The sequence below is a fragment of the Manacus vitellinus genome, unplaced genomic scaffold, assembly GCF_001715985.3.
Source record: "Manacus vitellinus isolate BGI_N305 unplaced genomic scaffold, ASM171598v3 scaffold_69_pilon, whole genome shotgun sequence".
Lineage (NCBI taxonomy): Eukaryota > Metazoa > Chordata > Aves > Passeriformes > Pipridae > Manacus > Manacus vitellinus.
In genome coordinates, this window is record NW_021940749.1 from 1,541,151 (window position 1) to 1,561,801 (window position 20,651).

A 20,651-nucleotide genomic window follows, 5' to 3' on the forward strand; every position below is an offset into this window, starting at 1 on the left:
TTTCCATTTCTATTTGAAGACATTCTCCATAACCCAAGAATTGATAGTTATAAAAACACTACCTACTTTATTTGGATTACAAACCCGGTCGTAGCTATAGAACATTGTTTAATGTTAGCCTAAAGCATCTGTATATACACTTACAGTAGGGGCACTGTTGAAATTACACATGCACCATGTCAAACAAGCAGCCAGTTTACCAGAAATCTGCAAGAAACAGCTTGAAACCGCTTTCAGTTCATTTTTGTTAGGGTTTTTAAATAAATGAGTTGAAACGAAGTATTTAATATTTACGTGGAACAAAAACAGTTCAAGAGGATGTAATTGTATAAGTCAGCTAACAGCAATTTCTGTTAAAGTGCTGTGTGATTCCCAAAACTCATCACACTGCTTGAATGTTCTTAGGATTTGGGAAAATGTCACACGTTGCTGGGACAATTTCTGTGACCTCTGAAAGCCACAGTTATTTTAATGGCAGCTTTGTTGTGCTTCTCCTCCATTTCTGTCCATAGAAACTGTAATGGGTATTTAAGTGTCCTCACTGTGCATTTTGTTCTCAGGCTGTGGTCCTGCCAAGCTTATTCCATTAACCCTGCAGACTGGCAAATAACAGTTTGAAAAAAGATTTAAACATTAAAAACTTGGGGTTACTTGGGTTTTTACCTCTTGTAGGTGGGATAACTTTGCAATCCAGGATATCCAGAAATGTATTCTAATTTTAATGAAAGCTGGAACTCAGGTAAGAACCAGATTTTAGGAGCTGGTACTGAAAGGAAAATTGCATATGTCATGAAAGTCACAATAAATTTTAAAAAGTTGGGCAGATAACCATGGTTATTTTACAGGGGTTTTTTTTTAAGATATCTGACTATAGGTAAAATTTTTTTCAAGATATTAATTTGAAATGTGCAAAATGTGTAATTGCATACAAATTAAAACATTTCGCTGGATGTGTTGCTTATACAGGAAGTAAGAATACAGTTATGAACTAGTTAAAGGTTAAAGGGGAAAGAACCCTGATATTAAATTCAGACACCAAAGCAGAGATGAATTGTTTAGGCTGTACTGCCATCCATTTAGCTCTGAACCCCTGACACTGTAGTTTATTAGAGAGGTGGAGACAACAGAATCCTTTGTCACAGGGATTTATATTACCAGAGGAGCTACAGCAGACTTTTTCTGTGTTGTTAAAATAAATTAATCAAAACCAGCAGGGGAGCATCCTTGAATTACAATGGCTGCATTATTCAGAAACTGTAAAGATTGAATTTTTAAGGAAATCCAAAAGGCATGTAGCTTGGGAAAGAGCCAGTTGTTGCCAATTTTAACAATTCTTAATATAAGAAGCTGGATTATTGTTTCAAGCAGACCTTTGGCACACATTTTCTATGATTTTATTGAATTATCTTCCTCTGAAGTATTATTATAATGTACTAACACAGACATAATATGGCATCTCTCCTCCTAGATCGATCCTGAAGTACTTTCATGATCTTTGGCCAAAGTCTGTGCCAGCTTTAAGACATGTTGGCTAAGTCAAGGATGCAGCCCACACATCCATGGAATGCAGCAATCCTGTAGCAAGAGCTAAACATCCCTGGAAATGTTAGAAACAATGAGTGGGGACAAAACCTAGGACAAAATCCCACTTGCTTAAGTTGCTAAAATTAAACCCTGGTCTCTTCCAAAACTATAAATAATAGAAATAAGGGTTAAGAAAGATAAGTGAAAAATGGTATGGGATTAAAATAAAAAAAAAAAGGTTTTCAAATCTTACTCAGATGTTAGTATAGTAGTAAGTTTAAAGAGTTTTCTAAAAATAACAACAAAAGAAATGAGACCATGCAAATGAACAGGATAATCTTGACTGTATCAAACATCTGGAAAATATAAGCACACATGAAAGAGCTGCTCATTTTAAGGATTTAATTTAATAACTCATCCTGTTCAAGAAGATTAACATGTGGCTATAAAATACCTGCTTGCCATCAGATTTCACCCCAACATGGCCATAGAAAGGTTTTAGACAGCCTTAGTTATATCAGTTTAGGACAACAGCATTCCTTTTCATTTTGTGTGGCTACTGTTGCTCCGGGTTTGCTACAGGATATCCTGCATATTTTTCAGCTAATAAGTGATGCATCTAACTTGGTCACGTTGCCATGGCCATATGCAACCTCCAAGTAACCTTAGTGAGTATAAACCCTAAACTGTGCCAGATCTTCCTGGCTTGATTTTTAGAGTGAGCAATGCCTTTACTGCATAAGAAAACAACAGACAACTGTATCTTGTACCAAGTGAAGAGGCACTTTTTGAAAGTACTTCTGAAATAAAGACTCAGGCAGCTGTAAAACCAAAATCCTTCTTGTAGCATTCCCCTTTAGATCTGTGGAAAGTGCTTCAACCCCCACCAAAAGTCAAATACTAGCTTTAAAAGATGAGACAAAGGCGGAAAAGGAAGTGAAAATCACTGTCTTCTCCTCTCATAAGCATTGTGCTGCTTTCAGAGCCTGTTTGTGATAGAGAAAACAGTGTGAAGGAACATCTGGCAATATGACAGCGTGGTATTCATGGACCGTTGTTCAAAGGAGTGTCAGGAAGCCCCTGGTAATGTCAAAGTCAGTTCAGATCTGCAGCACTAGTCCAAATGCCAAGCACCAAATAAAGGGAGCAGAGGCCAGGAGGAACTTGTGAAGGCACGGCTAGAAACTGAAAAGACATTTATGAGAATTGGTTCTGTAATGCTGTAATTGTTTCCTGAGCAAGTGCTTCCCTATGATTCACAATACTGTCTGCCTTGGAAATCAATAGGTTCTGTAGCTCCTTATCTCATGGCACTGCTTTTAGCTCTTTGTTTAAGAAACCTTTACAGTCAGACAGTTTTCAGCATTCTGGTGATGTAAGAAGCCATTTAAAAATTGACCGAAGATCAAGAGTGACATTTTAGGCAACTGAATAGGAATGTAAACATGTACAGTTCTCTTTTTCACCTAAAAGAAGATAATCCGACTCAGATTGCCTCTGAAGACTTTGCTGATGCCTCTTATTAATATAATTTTGAGGGAAAGGTCCTGTTCTGTGAACTACTGTATCTTCTCAAGTTCCTCTGGGAAGCACACTCTTCAAGGATTGTGTAGTCTTTAAACAGACGTCACAGGTCAGCACCTCCATAAATTAAATTCAGCGTCAGGGTCAGTGTCCAGTTTCCTTTCCTCTTTATTATTTTGCCCTGAGACTTATCTTTTTCTTATTAACTTAAACCTAATAATTAATTTTAAAAACCCAGCAAGAGCGTTTTAATGCCAGTGTTTCAGAGGCAATGGGATTTTCTTTTAGCATGGAAGAAATTAGTCAAGAGCAGTTGTGTCAGGATCTGTATTTGAGATGCTGATTTAGGGTGTGACTAATTGTGTTAACATGATGGAGAACCTAGAAGTACACAAGGCCTAAAGGAGCCAAGTGAAAAGGCCAAAAGGAAACCCAAGCACATGAAAAATGTCATCTGGCCTTGAGAGTATGTTGCAAATGTAAAACTAAAGAAATCCAAAAAGGTTCAAGAAAGCTTTTAAATGAAACTAAACTCCGATGTGTAAGTTGTGCCTTAAGTGACATGCAGGTATAACGTGGGATTATGTGAATCCCTACAGATGAACACTGCTTTCTGTAGTGCTATGGAACTATAAAAGCAAGGAGGACTTGGTAACATATCATTTCTTTTTACAATGATCTGATGGAAACCTATTGGAAGAAGTTTTTTAGTTGGATATAAGACAAGAGAGAGGCACTGCACAGGGCTGAGGCAATAGGTAACTCCTACAGCTGTGTCTGGCGCTGTGTCTGCATCCAGCATGTTTGATCCAGTCACTGAAATAAATTGTATTTTCCAGCCATTAAAAAAAAATATTTGCATCTAGAGCAGTAAAAGGTTTTGGGCAAAGATTTGGTTTGGCTCTCACTTTAGGTGAGCTTGAGTGCAATGCTGTTGCCTAGAACACCTGAAAAGAAAGCATTTTTCGTAAAAGGAAGGGTTCCTTCCCACTCTTTTCAGTTTCAGCTGATGGTGCTCAAACACAATCCTGTTTCTGCCTCTCTATTTTTATCCCAGGACCCAGCAGCTGATGAACCATGCCAGGGTTTAATTCTTCAGCACTGGATGATGCAGGAATCCAGAGGCCTGAATGCAAGCCTGATTTGAACAGGCCAGTGCATCTTTAGTTTCTGCATAAGTCAATTAGCACCCTGTATCAATTTGTGCTAATTCCCAGTCTCTGCAACTTTTCCAGGCCTCTTATGCAAATCAGGCCTGGAAGCAAACAACAAGTGAGTGACCCAGAAGGCTGGTACGGGGCTGGGCACCATTGTTCTCAGGCCAGGAATTTCAGTGCTCCATTTGTTCATGGAGTAACTCAAAAAAAATGAGAAGCCACAAGGATAACTACCTCCTCAGGCTTAATTATTGTACCCTTTGTACTGTTCTTCCCAGGGTAGAAAAAGAGGCATTCTTGGTCCCCTCACTACATTTAGATTCACTGGATTGTTTTTCACTGTTCCTGTAAATATAGGGGAAGAAAACTGAAACTAGAATGACAAGAGGTTTTAAAGTCAACCCCTTTTTGTAGTCACAAATTGTGCCATGAAATCAGAAATACCTTGGTAACGTTATTCTGGTGATCTGGAAAATGACTTAAAAATGTAGCACATTTAGGAGTTGAATCAGGGTCCTTCAAATGAAGATTCAATCATGGAAAATTTAGACCACACCTGTGCTGATCTGTTAATTTAAAGGTATTGGAGTAAAAATGAGCTCAAGCTGCAAAACTCAAGTAGATTTTCAACACCGTAGCTGTTCAAGGATGCATCCTGGAATTTGGTGCACTTCACAGGAGTAAAATAACCTGGGTTTAGAAGATCTAGTGTTACAGACTGAAGTCATGACTGAAAGTGAGGGCAGAGAAAGAAAAACAAGATAACGAGGAATTTATTAAAACCACCATTTTAAGATAGCTCAAAATTTGGTTTAAATTGGATACAAGACCTGGGAGAGTTCTTACATCTCCAGGGCTCTCGGGTGGTGTCAGGTTGGCCTGGAAGAAACTGAGGTTTGAGGTAATGGGTTTTTTTATACTTTTTTAGTTATTATCTCACTACATGTATTCAATAGTTACGTGTAATATTACTATTGAATGCACTAAAATACGGTGTCAGATAGGTGCAGAAATATTTTTAAGTTTTCTCTTTAAAGGATTACAACTGCAGCTTCAGTAAGACAGCATTAAACCTGGCAACCAAAATTTCTCCAAGGTGTATCTGTCTTTACATTCACTTACCTATGATTTTTGGGATTGTGAATAAGAGCACCATCTAGTGATAATCAATAATGTCAGTATCATGAAAACGTGTTTATTTGGACTGGACATAAAGGCACACTGCTAATTCACTTCCCAAAGGGACTGGGGGGCTTGAAAGGAAAGGGGGTCCTAGCTGTCATTTCCAAAAAACTGGTGCCTTCCCCTAGATCCCCCTAAAAATGCACAGTAAAGACTGACTTTGACTGACAGCATGGAAAACATGAGATAACAACTGTAATACTAACATTTTGTTTCAAAAGGCAGTTAAGTAATCTAATTATGTATTCTTGTAACAAAACTCTCCACATTTGTGAATGGCTCATTTTCTATTGATCAGCATAACATACTTATTGCACTGAGTGTGAATTTAGGTGGAACCATTCTAATTTCCTGGGTATCCATTTTTTTTGGAAAGCCAACAGTTCTGAATCTTCTTTTTTCAGTGAAGGGTGTCAAACAGTGGCTCCTCTTAAGGATCTTAGGCATTAAATAGTATCACATGTTAGAATTTCCCTAAAACATCCATGCTTCATGATAGTTTTTTCCCTAACTTGAAGGATTTTACAAGCAAGTCTTACACTACCCATTCTCCAAGTATTATTTCAATGTGCAGGAAGATCATTATGAATATATGCTAATATAGAAAGCTATTTATTCCTTTCAGATTATTTCCATATGCATCCTCTGTAATTAAATCAGTGGCTTATGGCAGCTGGTCTTTGAAGTGATCTCTGCAAAATAGGAAAATGTAATTTGTGGGACAAAATGCTGATTACTCTATTCCAGCCACATCTGTTAAGCTCTAGTAGTTCAGAGATTTCTTTGACAAGGGAGTTCATGCAAAGCAGAAAGTTTACTGTATTCCTTTCAGCCCAGGGGAAGTCCACTGGAAGTGATGGGCACTATTCTAACCAAGTAACAAGGTTTGAAGTCCAAGCTGTTGTTTGCCCACAATTTTCAGCGAGTTCACTGAAACTGGTGCTTAAGTAAGTAGCTGTACTTGTGTATTTAAATAAAAGTACTACAGGGAGAATGATAAGAGAAAGCAGAGCAAGAATTCCTGGCAGAGAAGACAAGGATTTAGAGAGATAAACAGAGAGATGATCTCTTCAGTGGAGGTGGGTGAGTAAAGCTAATAAAACTCATGAGGTGATTCTCCTTGATTGCAGGACATCTTGGAAACACCTGGTATTGTACAGGTATAGACAACCATTATAATTACTGTTGCACAATTCTCCATGATTTTTGCAGGACCCTTAGAGCCTTTCCAAAGGGATGCCAGTTCAACTGGCAAAGATGCATCTACAAGATGGGTTTGCCAACACAAGGAATTTCTGTCCAACCCATCCAGCCACAGCAGTGCCTGCTGTGAAAAGGCTGTTACCCTCAGCTGCTGGGCACTCCTCTCCCTAGCCTCCTTGGAAAAAAGTTACATTATTTAACAGTGTCATTGGGATACCCTCAAGTCTAGGATTTTTTCATTCCTTCGAAGGGAACAACTTCTGCTAGACACAGCAATCTATAGTAAGAAGATCTGTAGCAAAATCTGCTACACCCTTCCCAATGAGGATTTTTATTCATGATATCTGCTTCTAATTAAATAACTGCACTATATTATACATACTAAGACCCAATCCTTTGCCCTTTGAAGTCAATGGCAAAGCTCGCAATGAGTTCATGGGAAAAAATGTAACTCTTTTGTTAAAGCTTCCTTTAGTGATAATTCAACTGTTAGGTTTTTAAAACAACAACTCAGCTTTGCCACCTTTGCCTTCAGACAACAAGCAGTTCCTGATACTCCTACACTAGGCAGAGAGTACTAGGAAGGGCAGATTTGGTCTCATAAAGTTATGTTCCCCTGTCACTGGTTTTCTTTCTTTCTGTTACTGTAAAGTGCCACAGTGGACATAGGGTGTCTTGCACTATCTTTATTTTAGAAACTTCCTTGAAATTCAACATTGCAGCAATTTATGCCATACGTGGCATGTTTATGCTACAGAGAACATATCAAATGGAACCAGCAGTATAGAACACCACAGCTTATCTGCTCCCTTCATAGTTTTGACCCATCACCAGTTCATCTGCTAATGAATTGTAATATAAAACATGCTTACAAAACCCAAAGCATCCAGCTTCCTAAATGGGACCATATTTCTAAAATATACTTGCAAAAGGGCAAGTTTATAAAACAACAAGTCTCCAGCTGCACAGTCCAGGATGACATAACTCTTTTGAAGCAAAAGGTTATCCATGCATTCAGTGCCCAGTGCCAGATGTAGGAAGGAGATATCAAACAAAGAAGGAAACTTAAAGGATTCAAAATGTATCTCTATAAAGTAGAAAGAAGAGTTGCAGACAGAGTTTCTCTGCTAAACAAGAACTGAAGAGTCCATGCTGTGCCCAGGACTGCAGCACATGATAGAGAGCTCGGGGTCTAAGCCCGCTGGCTCTGGTGAGCTCAGAGCCAACAGGGTTCTGTTATAATTTACCTTCTGCATAAGCAACAAATAAAGCAACCACTTCTTCACTGTTCTTAGCACCCCGCTGAGAGCAAGGTGCTGAGGTGTTTTGGAGATTTTTGGCCATCATGCTCAACACCAGGTTGTATTGGCAGGCACCCAAAAAACAGCACTTTGATTTCGGTGCACACTGAAGCGTTTCGGCCTAAATGTGCGTTAGTCTCATCCTAACGTTCACACTGGCTAGGGACTGCAGATTCTAATGGAATGGGACAGATGGGAAAAATTACAGAAAGGGAAAAAGAAATCCACAGTGTAACTTGTGTACATTAGGTCTGAAATTTAAAACCTCCAAGCTGATATCCAGTGGGGTTTTTTACTGCCAGTTTTGTTCCAGCCAATGAGCGGTGCTTGTGAGTACTGGTCGCAATCTAAATGTTATCATTTTTGTCCGTAGCTGATTCCATGCACAGAATTATTCCTCTTAAAGATATCTCTGCAAATTTTATGGAGTGCTAAGCATTTACCTCATGAAATATTGTCCCTTAAAGTAATTTCTGCTCTAAATATTTCTGCTGTAAATTGGAAGAACGCTGAGTTGTGTACTTGGAGGAAAGCCCTTCCATGATATGCATAAATTACTAGCTGTGTCCTCTCAAACAATCCGACACAATTCTAAAGGACTTTGTAAACAGCATTTCCTGGTGTGATATTTTAATATGAACTTGGCTGAAAGTCTTACTATTACATTCCCATTCACAATAAGAATGCAATGGCAGAAAATACAGAACAATGAAATGAAATAATGCCTTGCGGTGTATTTTAAAAGTTTCCAGTGAAGAAACAAAAAATGGAGCAAAGCTCTATACAAAGCAGCTAATCTAATTTAGTAGGAATACACTGTTTGGTTTCTTTAGTTTGTTTAGTTTAAATCAGTGTGAATTATGGGGTTCATCCTATTCCATTGAAAACTCGCCTAGCGTGAGAGTTGGAAAAGCATCTGTTGGAAATGAGCACAAATGAATCCATGGATCCAAACCGTGCTTGTATTTGCCTAAATACTGTGGGAAGCGTGCCAAAACCAGCTTGGTATGTTGTCCTGTATATCCAAAACAGGGTATACACTCTTGTGCTAGTTCAGCCTGCAGCTTTTAAACAACTAGATGGGACTTCAGTACTAAACATTTCCACTGGCACAATAGCTGGAATGCAAAAGTTTGAAACTGAGGAATGCAGAGCCCTAACCTTTAGAAGTGCATGGAAGCCTTTGGTGGTTAAGGTGTATGATTTTTTTTTCCTCATTGTTTTTCTAGTTAGAAATGGTAGAGTTTTCAGGAACAGTTATTTAGTGGTGTTCTATTTTCGTTAGGTTTGGGGATCCTTACTTTGTTCCTTGGTTTTGCAAAATAAATTAACCTAACCTCCATTAAAGCCCAACTTCTTCCCAGTCTGTCAATGGAAGTTTTGTAATTTACTTAAATAGAAGCCAAATTCTATCATCTAAACAAGTGCAAAAATGTATTGGTTAGTAAATTGGGTCAAGGCTCGTAAAACAGTCGAAATCCTCTCCAGAAAAGATAGATAAACCCATAAATTTCCACATAATTTCTTGTGTGAAAGAATATGTAAATATGCCTCACAGGATTTTCTGAATATCAGCAAATACCGTCTGTGTAAGATGGTCTGAAGGGTGAATTTGAGAGTATGAGTCTGTCCGGGCTGCAAAAACAAACTATGTTTGGAAATGTATTAGCCAGCAAATTTAAACAAACACTTTTAAATACAGGCCAAGTAAGGCAAGTTGTGTTTAAAATCGTGTAGGTTGACTCTAAACTCCCCTCCCTTGCTGCCAAAGTTCAACCAGCATGTTTTAAACATGGCTTGCTCTGTTGAGTGCTATTGCATGAAGTCGTGTTCAAGTCGTTTTTGAAATGTCAATTGATACAAACAAGGCAGTATCAGCAGGGGCTGTGAGCTCAGTGCTGAGCCTTTACACAGCACCCTGAGCATTGGCATTTCAAACCCAGTGGTGGAGAGAAAAGATCCTACTTTACCTAACCTGGTTTACCTGCTTGGAAGTGTGACAAGAACTTGAAAAGGTTTCCTTAAACCCAGCGGCTTTGGTGTCCTTTGTGGATGGCCCAGCTCTGTGCTAACATACCTCTCATATGTGTGGCAGTGACATGCTTTGCCTTACCTCAGGATCCAAAGCATAACTGTGCTAACATGTCTCACCCTCAAGTTTTTTTTCCACTAGACTAAGTGTAAAGCTCAACATGATGAAAACCTCTTGGGGTCATTCTGCAGGAGTCAAGCATTTTGGAGAAAACATCTGACTCCCCCAGCAGAGCCCACCTGTGATTACATCCAGCATTAAGGAATCGTATTTACACATCACTTTTCACACTCTTGGTTCAGGTTGTTCCCAAGTCTTTAAGTTTCACTTTCAGTTTCAGGTTCCAATGAATCCAAAATGATGAAACAGAGACTTGAATTGAAATCTGAGCATTTTGATGGACAAGGGCACAAGTCTAAAATGACCAGGCAGCCAGTTGTCACACATCATTACTGAGCCAAAGGTAAAACTACTATTTGGGCAGCAGCAGCAGACTTCTTCTTGTAAGCATCTGTTCATTTTTACTTTTAGGATCAGAAAAATAGGGCTGAATTTCCTTTGAAGTGCTTAGAGGTCTGAGTCATGCAACTTACTGCTCTTGAATACTAGAACTATTTGGTTAAGTTCCCAAACTTAAATTACCAAGACTTTGGCAGATACAAACAGTGAGTTCAGCAAATTGCTGTTTGGTGTAGGTAATAAATATGCTGGGAATAATGTACCTCTATAGCAAACAGATAATTTTATGAATTCACATCATAATTGAATTGTAAATCTAAATCTTCTCTAAGATCTGAATCGACTCCATTAAATTACCTGTTGCAAAAGAGGTGTTTCTTAAAGAATATAGCTTTATTATTTATAACATAGTCAGTATTGTTAGGTATTAGTAGAAAAACTCACAAGACTTTTTTTTGTACATACAGTTTTTATGTATTTTAAATGAAAAAAGAAATGTTCAAAAAAAATCTCCCATGATATTCATAAAAACACATTCTTTCATATATCTCATGGTGGAAACAGAAAGGAGACACCATGTGTTACTTTGCTTTTATATATCTTAGATTCTTATCCTTCTAGGGTCACTGTTACACTGAGATTTCCCAACCACCTCCTGCTTTGGGAAAGCAGTGCAGTACTGACATGCTTTGGTGCCTTGGTGCATACAACCACTGTTTTCCTTAGCTTTATACTCCTGATAATCTTTTTTTTTAAAAAAAAAATCCCATCCACTTATTAGATATCCTTTCTAGCACTGTATGTCTTTTGAAATAGAATTTAAAATAATTGGGTTTAAAGCCCTTATGGTCTATGGGGACAGTATATAGAATACACAAATTCTTTTAAACTGAAAATAAGTTTTTATGAAGTATTTACAACATGAGTGGACATCACAAAGGTGATCAGAGGGGTGTTAAACACTTCGTGTATCTCTATGGAAAATGAGTCAAATGTTTTCAAAATTCATGTTTTGAATAAGGGTTAAAAATGGAAAAGGAAAAATTATAACTTCTGAGACTTCAAAAAAATCCATTTGTTGCAATCTCACATCTAACAAATTACTGAAAAATCTGCAATCTAATTTAGTGGTTCTAAAATTATTTGCTAGTGAAAATTGCCTATTTTATGTGCTGGCGACAAAAGTACCGAGATATTTCTTTGTAAAATGTTTGTCTCTATCTCTCTGTTAACTATTTGCATAGTAATGGAAGACAGTAATTTATATTGCAGGCAAAACTCTCATGGATTTTGGTGGGAATGCTACTTGCATATATGCTTTAAGAGCTAGGCTACAGACAGTGGGGACATGGTTTACATATTCTTTATAAATGTAATAAAACTATTCTAAAAGGCATAAACCAAACTGGTAAAAGCTGATTCTGGCAGTGAACTGCAGTGACTTACTCCATTAGCTTTTTAAAACAATATGTTTCCTTTATCAAAGAGCAGATAAGTGTGAACTTTGGATTTTTGTATCCTGCCACATTTTCATGGATTATCTCACTTCCCTTCATTTTGCATCCGTGTCCTCTTAAGTTCAGTATCACAATCACTTCTCCACTCTTGCTTGGTTTTATATAATCAAGGCCCCTTGATTTTTACTGTTACAATTTTTAAGTCCTAGCTACAAGTTTTCACTAGAGGGCAGGAGTCCGCTGCCCTCTCTTATCAGAGCCTTTACTTGCAGAGCAACAGTTGCCCATCGGTAGGGGGGAAAAAAAAAAGTAAACATGTTCAAGTTTTGCAAAACAGAAACACCAAAAAAAATAACAGTAATGAGAAAAAGTATTCATACCCTCAATAAATCATAGTTCTGTTACTGAATGTGGTTAGTATTGTGGGCTGGAAATCATGGAAAAGAATAGTGGAAGATGTTCTTTTCTCGACAGGGGAACTAAAAGGACCTTCTTTTATAAAATGAAGTAGATTTACCGTTTCTGCTGTTTGTGAAAAAGTCAACTGATCCAGTACATTGAAGTTAATTAACTAATAAATACATTGACAGGTTAAGAAAGTTACAGCTTAAACACTAAACTACTGATCTAAAATACTATATGGAAGTACAAAACCGTAACACTCAAGATGCTGCATTACCAAGATAATAAAAGGAGATAAGATACACGTTAAACTCCTTCCCTCCACTTAACAAGGCAGAACTCATTTTGCAGTGATCAGTCCCAGTAGCATTTCAGCCAGAGGTATTTTGCTGACCTCAGAGCTGTGGACCAAATTTGTGCCTCTTGTCTAGGAGAACAGAATGCAGCTCCATACAGTTACATAAGCTTTAATAACCGTGACAAATCTTCATTGTTGCAGCAGTGGGGAAGCTGTTGCACTGGACTGAGCACTGATTTTTAACAAAACTACTTTTGAAGTATTATTTTTTTTTTGCTACTTGGGGCTACCGGTTGTTATTTTTAATTTATTCTGGGTTCCTACTGTCTGTTTTGCTCTCCTTCTATACATGCAGATAATTTCTGAAGTGTCCAGGAATTTTCACTGTTGCTCACAAAATATAAGAGGGGATGTTTGGCATCTATTAAGGCTGTTTCTAAGTCTGGATAACTTTCCAAAACCGGAGATAACTCAGCATAATACTCTCCAGGATTCCCAAAATAGTAAGAACATTTTCTCATGGTAAAGCTGTATTTATTCTATGACTAGAGGAGAAAAACTATGATAAATAGATAACTGGAACAGCATTTCCTAACATGAGATTGAGTTTGCGATGTGCCGAGTGCACTCAAAGCCAGACAGAGACCCAAACAGGAGCTGAAAGACACCCATCATGTCACGAGTTAAACCTTTAATGGTTAAGAAAATGTTTGCAATACTTGCAAGCTACCAAGAGGTAACCATTCCTTTTTATTGAAACCAATCAGCACCTGTAGAATCTCTGCAGAACACGCCAGCGAATTCAAACAACCGTCACAAGATCCACACCAGCCACTTCCCTGGGAGCAGCATCTCATTTGTACCTAACCAAACTTTCTCCTCACTCGTGTTCCCAGCACACCGATACCATCTCTCTCGTGATCCTACCTTGGCGATCTGCAAAGGCTGCTTTTGCTCCTTGCCACCTTGCAGTCTAAAGCCCCAAGGCGCCCCTCCGCTCATAGCAATGCAGAGATAATCCCCCGTGCCCATGTTCCCGGTGCAGTCAGGCAGCATTCAGATACAGGAGAACATGGGAAGTTTGTCTTGCAGATGTTCAGCGAGCTGGAGGTTTCAGCTGCCAGGCAGAGCTGGAGAGCCAGAGCACCACACTGTTGCTGCTGCTGGGAACTGCACGAGCGAATGTAGTCATTGAGGAGAATGTAAGAGCTCCCTCGGCCCGAGGGCACAGCCCACTCTGTCGTCAGATTCCGACGCTCAGCCCACCTTCAAAGTACAGTAAGTAACGCCGGGGAAATGCACACAAAGACACTCGGCCATCAGGCAGAGAAGGCTGCGTTTAAACACGACTCTGGTGACAGCTGAATCAAAACAACAGCAAAAAGAAGTGTACATTTCCCGGGGACAATTTAGGAAATAAGTTTACTTTAGTAAATGGTGCCAGACATTTTAAACTCTAATTTACCCACTTCTTGCATTTTTACTCTAAAGAAAGAAAGCAGAATCTCGAGTGAAACATCATGTACATCTTCTGAATAACTGGTACACTTAGATTGAACTGGGTTTAGGATTTTCATCTCTACCCTGCATGCACTTTCTGCAGCACTGCAGGTATGCCAAAAAAAAAAAAGAGAGAGAGAGAGAAAACTTTATAATTTCCCTGTCTTGGAATTGCTTCTTTTTCTAACCTTGGTATAGTTCAATGTGCATTACTATTAACAATGACCTGAATTATCACTGGACCCTAATAATACCTGTTGTGGAGCCTGTTGCCTTTCCTCCCAGAGCAGGGAAGAGGATTAGTGGAATGAAGTATCAGATCTCTCTACGGATGCTATCAATGGCTGATTTGCATTGTGGCATTAAAAGGGAACCTTACTATAAGCACAAAAAACCATTCAGTGGGAAGTTAATTTGCCAGTGCCTTACAAGACCTGGGTTCAGTTCTGTTCCCTGTTACTTATCCTGTGGTCATGCAGCCTGTGAACAGCTGAGCTCCTCCTGGTCTAGTGGAGTGGTTTAAGAGGTGACTGTATTTCAGCAAGGGATGAATATTCCTCTAGCTGAGCGTTAACAACTGACAGCATAAGCTCCTACTCACCTCAGCCCAAAGTCAGGTAGCCTGGCTTAAATCACACTGCATTCTGCACTAAGCTGGTTCTAAAGGACAGTGTTCAGCAGATGGGCAGAAACATCTTCCATGTCTAGACTGATGTGTGAAACAAACACCTCTTGCTTTGAGACCTGTGTGCTAGGAGCATCAGATTTTCACAGCCTGAATTCACTGGGGTCCCTGTATGAACTGTTTTCACTTGGCTGGTTCTTACACCACAGCATTGTTCCTTAAAGACAGAAAAAATATCAAGGTAGAGACAGGATCTTTTGTTAAACTCAAATATTACGGCTGGAAAAAAGTAGACAGGCTTTTAGGAGCTTGAGCCCTTCAGGCCTCTGAAGACACTAAGACTGGGTGGAGACAAGATCCCTGATCAAACAGAGGAAAATGTCACTCTCTCAATAACAGGATTTAATGGGAGGAAGAGTGTTTGCTTTATTGACTATGGCTTAAAAGCTCTGGAGAAGCAAAACAAGCACAGGTTGCCATATAATTAAATACTTAAGGAAAACACTGTCAGAGAATCCATACTTGGAAAGGGAATGGCTTTAAAGAGACTTTGCTGGACAACCTCTGAGTGCAGACATGTGATTTGAAATAATTCAGTTCAAGGTGTCTGACTGCTTCTTGTTACCTTGTGCAATGTTCATGTATTGCTACAGCAGGCAGACTTTCAGTCTTTCCCATGGCAGCACCTTGCTTTAGACAGAATTCTTTCCCTTCTGCCTAATGATGCACACTTTTGTAGATACTTCTGTGACACACTCTGTTAAATACAAAAACTAAACATTTGCTTTAGGAAAATGAATTGCATAATTATCAACCCTTCAAATGTTACAAATTTATCATTAAATAAGTCTGTTTAATTACTGCTAGGGTGTTTTGAGCTTGTATTAGGCTCTCTTTTATCATTTTGACCAAAACTGATCTCTGTTTCTGAACTTCTTCATATAGTTATTGCAGAGAACAAATTAAGGGGAATCACCCCAGCATTTGGATGGTCATATATATGCTGGGAATTTGTACTAGATGTGGATGCTTTTCTCTCCTTCGACCATATAACATACTTGTGTAAAATATTAAAACAGAACCATCTTGATTAGTCATTGCTCAGCTGAAAAAAATTAAACAGTCAGAACACCAGGATCTGTTTGATTTTGTTGTACGATCAGCAGTTGGTGTCCCTTGAAGTTATTCCCCCACCAAGTATTTGACATCATTAAGGCAAAAGAGCAGAGAGAAGCATTTTAAATTTGATCATGCCTTGGGAAAAGACAGCAAAACAGTGCTAGTGGTTTAGGTTTGCAGTAAGAAAAGCATTTGAAGTCTGTAATTAAACTATTCCCATGTTGGGAAGATCCAAAGCTTCCTATGTCTTAATCTAACAAAGAATACCCCATAGGCACTAACAATTCCCATTTGCCTTATCTGAATTTCTGATCTGCTTATGCTACAGCATATTTTGCTTTTTAATACTTCTCTTATCTTCTTGTACATTCTCTGCATCCTTTGGGATTTCTAAATGCTGGTCAGAAACTGGACATCAAGATAAAAGTGGAATCATTCATGGGGTTTATGACTTTTTGGTCTCTGTAGTTTATATAGCTTAAATAAATTGCACAAATTTGGAGGTAATTTTCAAAATCCACTGAAAAATTTAAAGCTAATGGCAACCACAGCCACTTAACCACTGCCACCATCTCCATCGTTTCACTAGAACTTAAAGATCCAATTCCAGGCAACAACTCATAAAAATTTTATGTCACAAAAAATAACTATATAAACTTGGCAAAAGACAGATGGCAGAACTCACACAACACCTGTCTGTGCCCAAATACAGGGAAAGCTTTGGCTTGAACCTGATCTTCTATGATGAGATCTTAGCACTTGGCATAGGAAGTCATCTCTACATGCATTGGGACGTAAAGAATCACCTTTCCTTCTTTGAATCTGGATCCTGCAGATTCATTTGATGTCCCTCCCCTGCTTCATGGATTAGAGGAACCTGTGACCAGGCAATCCCCAGGCACACGTTCCAGGCACTTATTTTACAGACCTCTTACATATCCACCTTTTTTTCCAACAGATACCAGAGTAATTAGTCGTTCTTTATACGGAAGCTGTCTCCTACCTTTCATTATCTCGTTTCCTCTTCATCCTCTAGAGTTCCATATCCTTTCTGACATGGGGGCCTGGAACACCACACAGTCCTCAGACAGCAGACAAAGCTGGGATTTATACAACAACATGATGATATCATCTATTTTGTTCTCTAGTTGCTAACTCCAACATTGCTAACACCTAATTTGCTTTTTCAGACACTACTGAGTTGATGTGTTCATGGAATTATCTTTTAAAATCTTGAAATCTTGTCTGATATAGTCAGTTCAAAGTACACAGTTTTATATGTGAATTAATGTTTTTTCCCCAATGTGTATCACCTTATACTTCTAAGCCATGTTATGGTATGGCTGCTTAGTTTTCTTAAAAGCCTTTGCTGAAGGAATTTGTTGAAAGCCTTTTGTAAATCCAAGATCAATCAGATCACCCTCATCCACGTGTTTTTTGATCCCCTCAAAGAACTGCCTTATGTTTGTGAGGCAGGACTTCCTTTTATGAAAACCTTTTTAACTCTTCCCAGATAAGTCATATTTATCCAGATGTCCACTGTTCCATATTATAGTTCCCACCTCTTTGTTTTGTACAGAGACTGGGCTGACAGGCTTGTTGTTTTCTGAGTCTCTCTTGGAACACTTCATTTAAAAAATGCCTCTCTCTAATCTCACTAACAGTCAGCTATTTCAGCCTTCAATTCCTTTAAAGCTCTGTGTGGTCTTGGGGACTACTTCTTAATTTTCTTTGCCTCATCTGCTGCCACTTGTCCATATATCTTTTTTCTTATTGTAATAATAATTTATGATACTGAACAGTTTTACTGTAGTATAACTACAGTTATACTACAAGTGGATTTATCTAAAATCTAATTTAAATCAGGTATTTCTGGAGCTGAGTTCAGAAGACATTCTCCAAATGTGAGAAGAAATAAGAGAAATCTTTGTCTTTCATCCAACAATAAAAGCAAAGCTGTCATTTCACCTACAGTTTCCTACAGTGGTACCCCAGGTCTGGAGATTCTTTAAAAATGCAAATATTTCCACCCATTCCTTAGTAATGAGGAAGAGACAGAGGGAAAGAGGATATCATGATCTCTAATTTATAGGCAGCATTTTACTGCTGTAAATGCCCAGATGGTCTGACTTGCTCCTTTTTCTGCATTTCATTTTCTATCTGACTTTTTTCCATATTAAAATCCACATAAGCTAGTTCCTAAAAATACCTATTCTAACAGCTTTCTAGTAGAGTCTATTATCTGTAAACAATTTAATAAACTAAAAACAATTTAATAAACCAATTTATTGTAGGATGTGATTTCAGCCAAATGGGAGCATCAGCAGAGTTAAAAAAAAAAAAAAAAGAAAAAGAATTGTCACTGTTCATTTATTTGGGGTTTGTTTTGTTTATTACATGGGAAAAAAAAACCCATTCGTAAATATATGGTGAGTTTAATGGCATAAAAGATAAAATCACAGCCATGCCACTTAAGAAAACATGACACACAGTCTCTTCCAAATGAAGAGCAAATGGGTTCTTCCAATATATCCCTTCAAATGATACTTCTTTTAAAAGTGGCTTCTGCCAGCTGGGCAATGCCAGGCACATCAGCATATGTTATTGTCCTGAATCATTGCCTAATAACATCCCTTGTTTCAGAGTTGTACAGCTCAGTAGTTACATAAAGTAAAAGCATATTTTGAAGGCAGAGCTCAGCATCATTTTCCCCAAACCTTATGGAAGCAGAAAAATACATTTCTGCTTAATTGCTACAGTTTGGTTCTCCTGATGTAAGAAGCAGCAAGGAACAGAGACACATGGAAAGGATTTAATTTTCAAAAAAGATATAAAATGGCAAAGTGAATGAAATATATTGATGGGAGGTTCAAATGCACAGCTCCAGTTAACATCCATTAAAGCTGATTGCCCTTCATTTTTTCCCATCAAATTTCTCTTGTCCTACAAGATAAATTAATGGAATCCAGATGTTTCAATTGCATGAGGAACTTTCCAGTGCACTGCCAGCTAAAGAGGGTTTGCTGGCTGAAAGTACAAACATGGAGTGACAAAGGTACTAAAAACCAGTAACACCAAGTTCTTAGTGAAGGGAAAAGAAATTAAAAATGCAAGTCATAGATAATTATCTACCTATAAGGCCAGACAGGAAACCTCTGCTCACACTCACGGGAGGCATGAACAGTTCCTCATCAGTAAAGGTAAAGCCTTAAAATTTTAATCCCTACCATGGATTTTGAGGCAAGGTACTGTGTGATGGGTTAGAATTTTAGAACTAGTCTTACTTTCTTGTTTTTTTCCCCAATTTTAAAACTGGCAAATGAAGCGTTAATGGAAGAAGCAGAGAAATGTACAGGAGTGTGTCGTCCTAGGTGCTTGTAATGGCTTGATCCTGAGGGGTTTTGGATCTATTGTGGGGGAAAAAAAAACCCAAACAAAGAGGCAAAAGAAGCCACTTTCCTCCAAAACACAGAAACAAAGTTGTTGTCCTTGAGCATTGCTGAATTATAACAGAAAAAGTAGAAATTCCTGCAGAGAATGTAACTCTTCGATTCACCATGTCAGGAGGTAGATGAATGATCAGCTCTTGGACCATGTTCACATCACAGACCCTCTGTAGCCAAAGATGTGCCACATTAAATACACTGCATAAAAACATAAGGATGACTCAAAGAGCCAAGCATTTGGAGAAGAGAACTCTGATGTTTCTTTGGTGTTTGTCTTACCTGTTCCTACCACAGCCAGTCTCAGAAAATCAGGAAATATTTCCTAAACTACTGGCTGAAGAGAAGTGAACTTTTTTTTGTCTTTCTGGACTTCTTAGACAAAAGTCTTTTGAGAAGGTTTTTCTTTATGCAAAGACAAGGATTTCAGGTTGTATCCAAGAACTAACACACAAAATAGCTACAAGATTTTGTTGTGAAAAATGTGTAAAACACATTCACTGCAAGGTTTGTGAATGTGGAAAAAAATGTTGTGACAATGGAATAACTGTTTCTCGTTAATCTAGAAGTAAGGATTTTGGGCTAGAATTCATGTTTCCAGGTGTCATTCCACTGCTGGTTTTAGTTATCCCTGTGTTTTAGAAAGCAAGAATTAATTTTCTCTTGGGACCTGGAAAGACTTTTAGGTGTCTATTCCCTTTTCATTTTGATTCCCAGGAGATGGGATGACTCAATTTTTGGCTTCAGTAGTTGGAAAAATTCTGATAAAAGATTCTAAAGTAGAAAGAAAAGTATTTATGTGGTGTTTTCTTTCTGGTTTTGGCAGGGCAAGGTTGCATCACATTCTTCTTAATAGAGCCTATGGGAATCAAATCTGATCTTCTGTGCCAAAGCTCTGAAGAGTCTTGACTGGAACATGCATGTAAGTAATGGAAGCAGGTGTTCTGCTTTCCTCACCTCTGCCCTAGTGCTTCATCCTGCTCTTTGAATTGTCATTTGAAGGTGGCAGTTAAGTCACACAGCACCTTTCACCTACCTGCTCATCTCAGACAGTCAGACTTTATGGGCTCCCCTCTTCCTACTGAAAGAAGCCAGGGCAAACACTTCAAGCCAACTTACTGGGTTAAATACACCACGCTAAGCTCTCTTCTGATGTGCTGCAGTGACATGAACCAAGAGCAACCATATCATAGTCAGGTAGAAAAATATTTTAATCGTAGCTGAGGCACGAATTAGGCCCAAATAATCTACTAAAGTTTTGAAGGGATGGTTTAATATGAAACTGAAGATGGAAGAGATCTTGAAGATTTAACATTAGCCCGATGAACACTCACCTGCGTCAAATTTCATCTTTGAAATTTTGTTTCCTGTCAGCAAGTGCAAAAGTGATTAACTCCCTTTGACTTGTTGCTTTTAAGGAGCTCA

At 38.4% G+C, this 20,651-nt stretch overlaps 1 protein-coding gene across 1 annotated transcript in view; it reads right to left on the minus strand.

Moving 5' to 3' along the window:
• Positions 1–13,702, minus strand: part of SYNPO2 (synaptopodin 2) — a 75,465-nt gene extending 61,763 nt beyond the window's left edge. Inside the window, exon 1 of the mRNA XM_008928850.3 lies at positions 13,467–13,702. Within this exon, the coding sequence (XP_008927098.3) occupies positions 13,467–13,595 (129 nt within the window). The 5' untranslated portion in view covers positions 13,596–13,702. The remainder of the gene's footprint in view (positions 1–13,466) is intronic.
• Between the last annotated feature and the right edge of the window lie 6,949 nt (positions 13,703–20,651).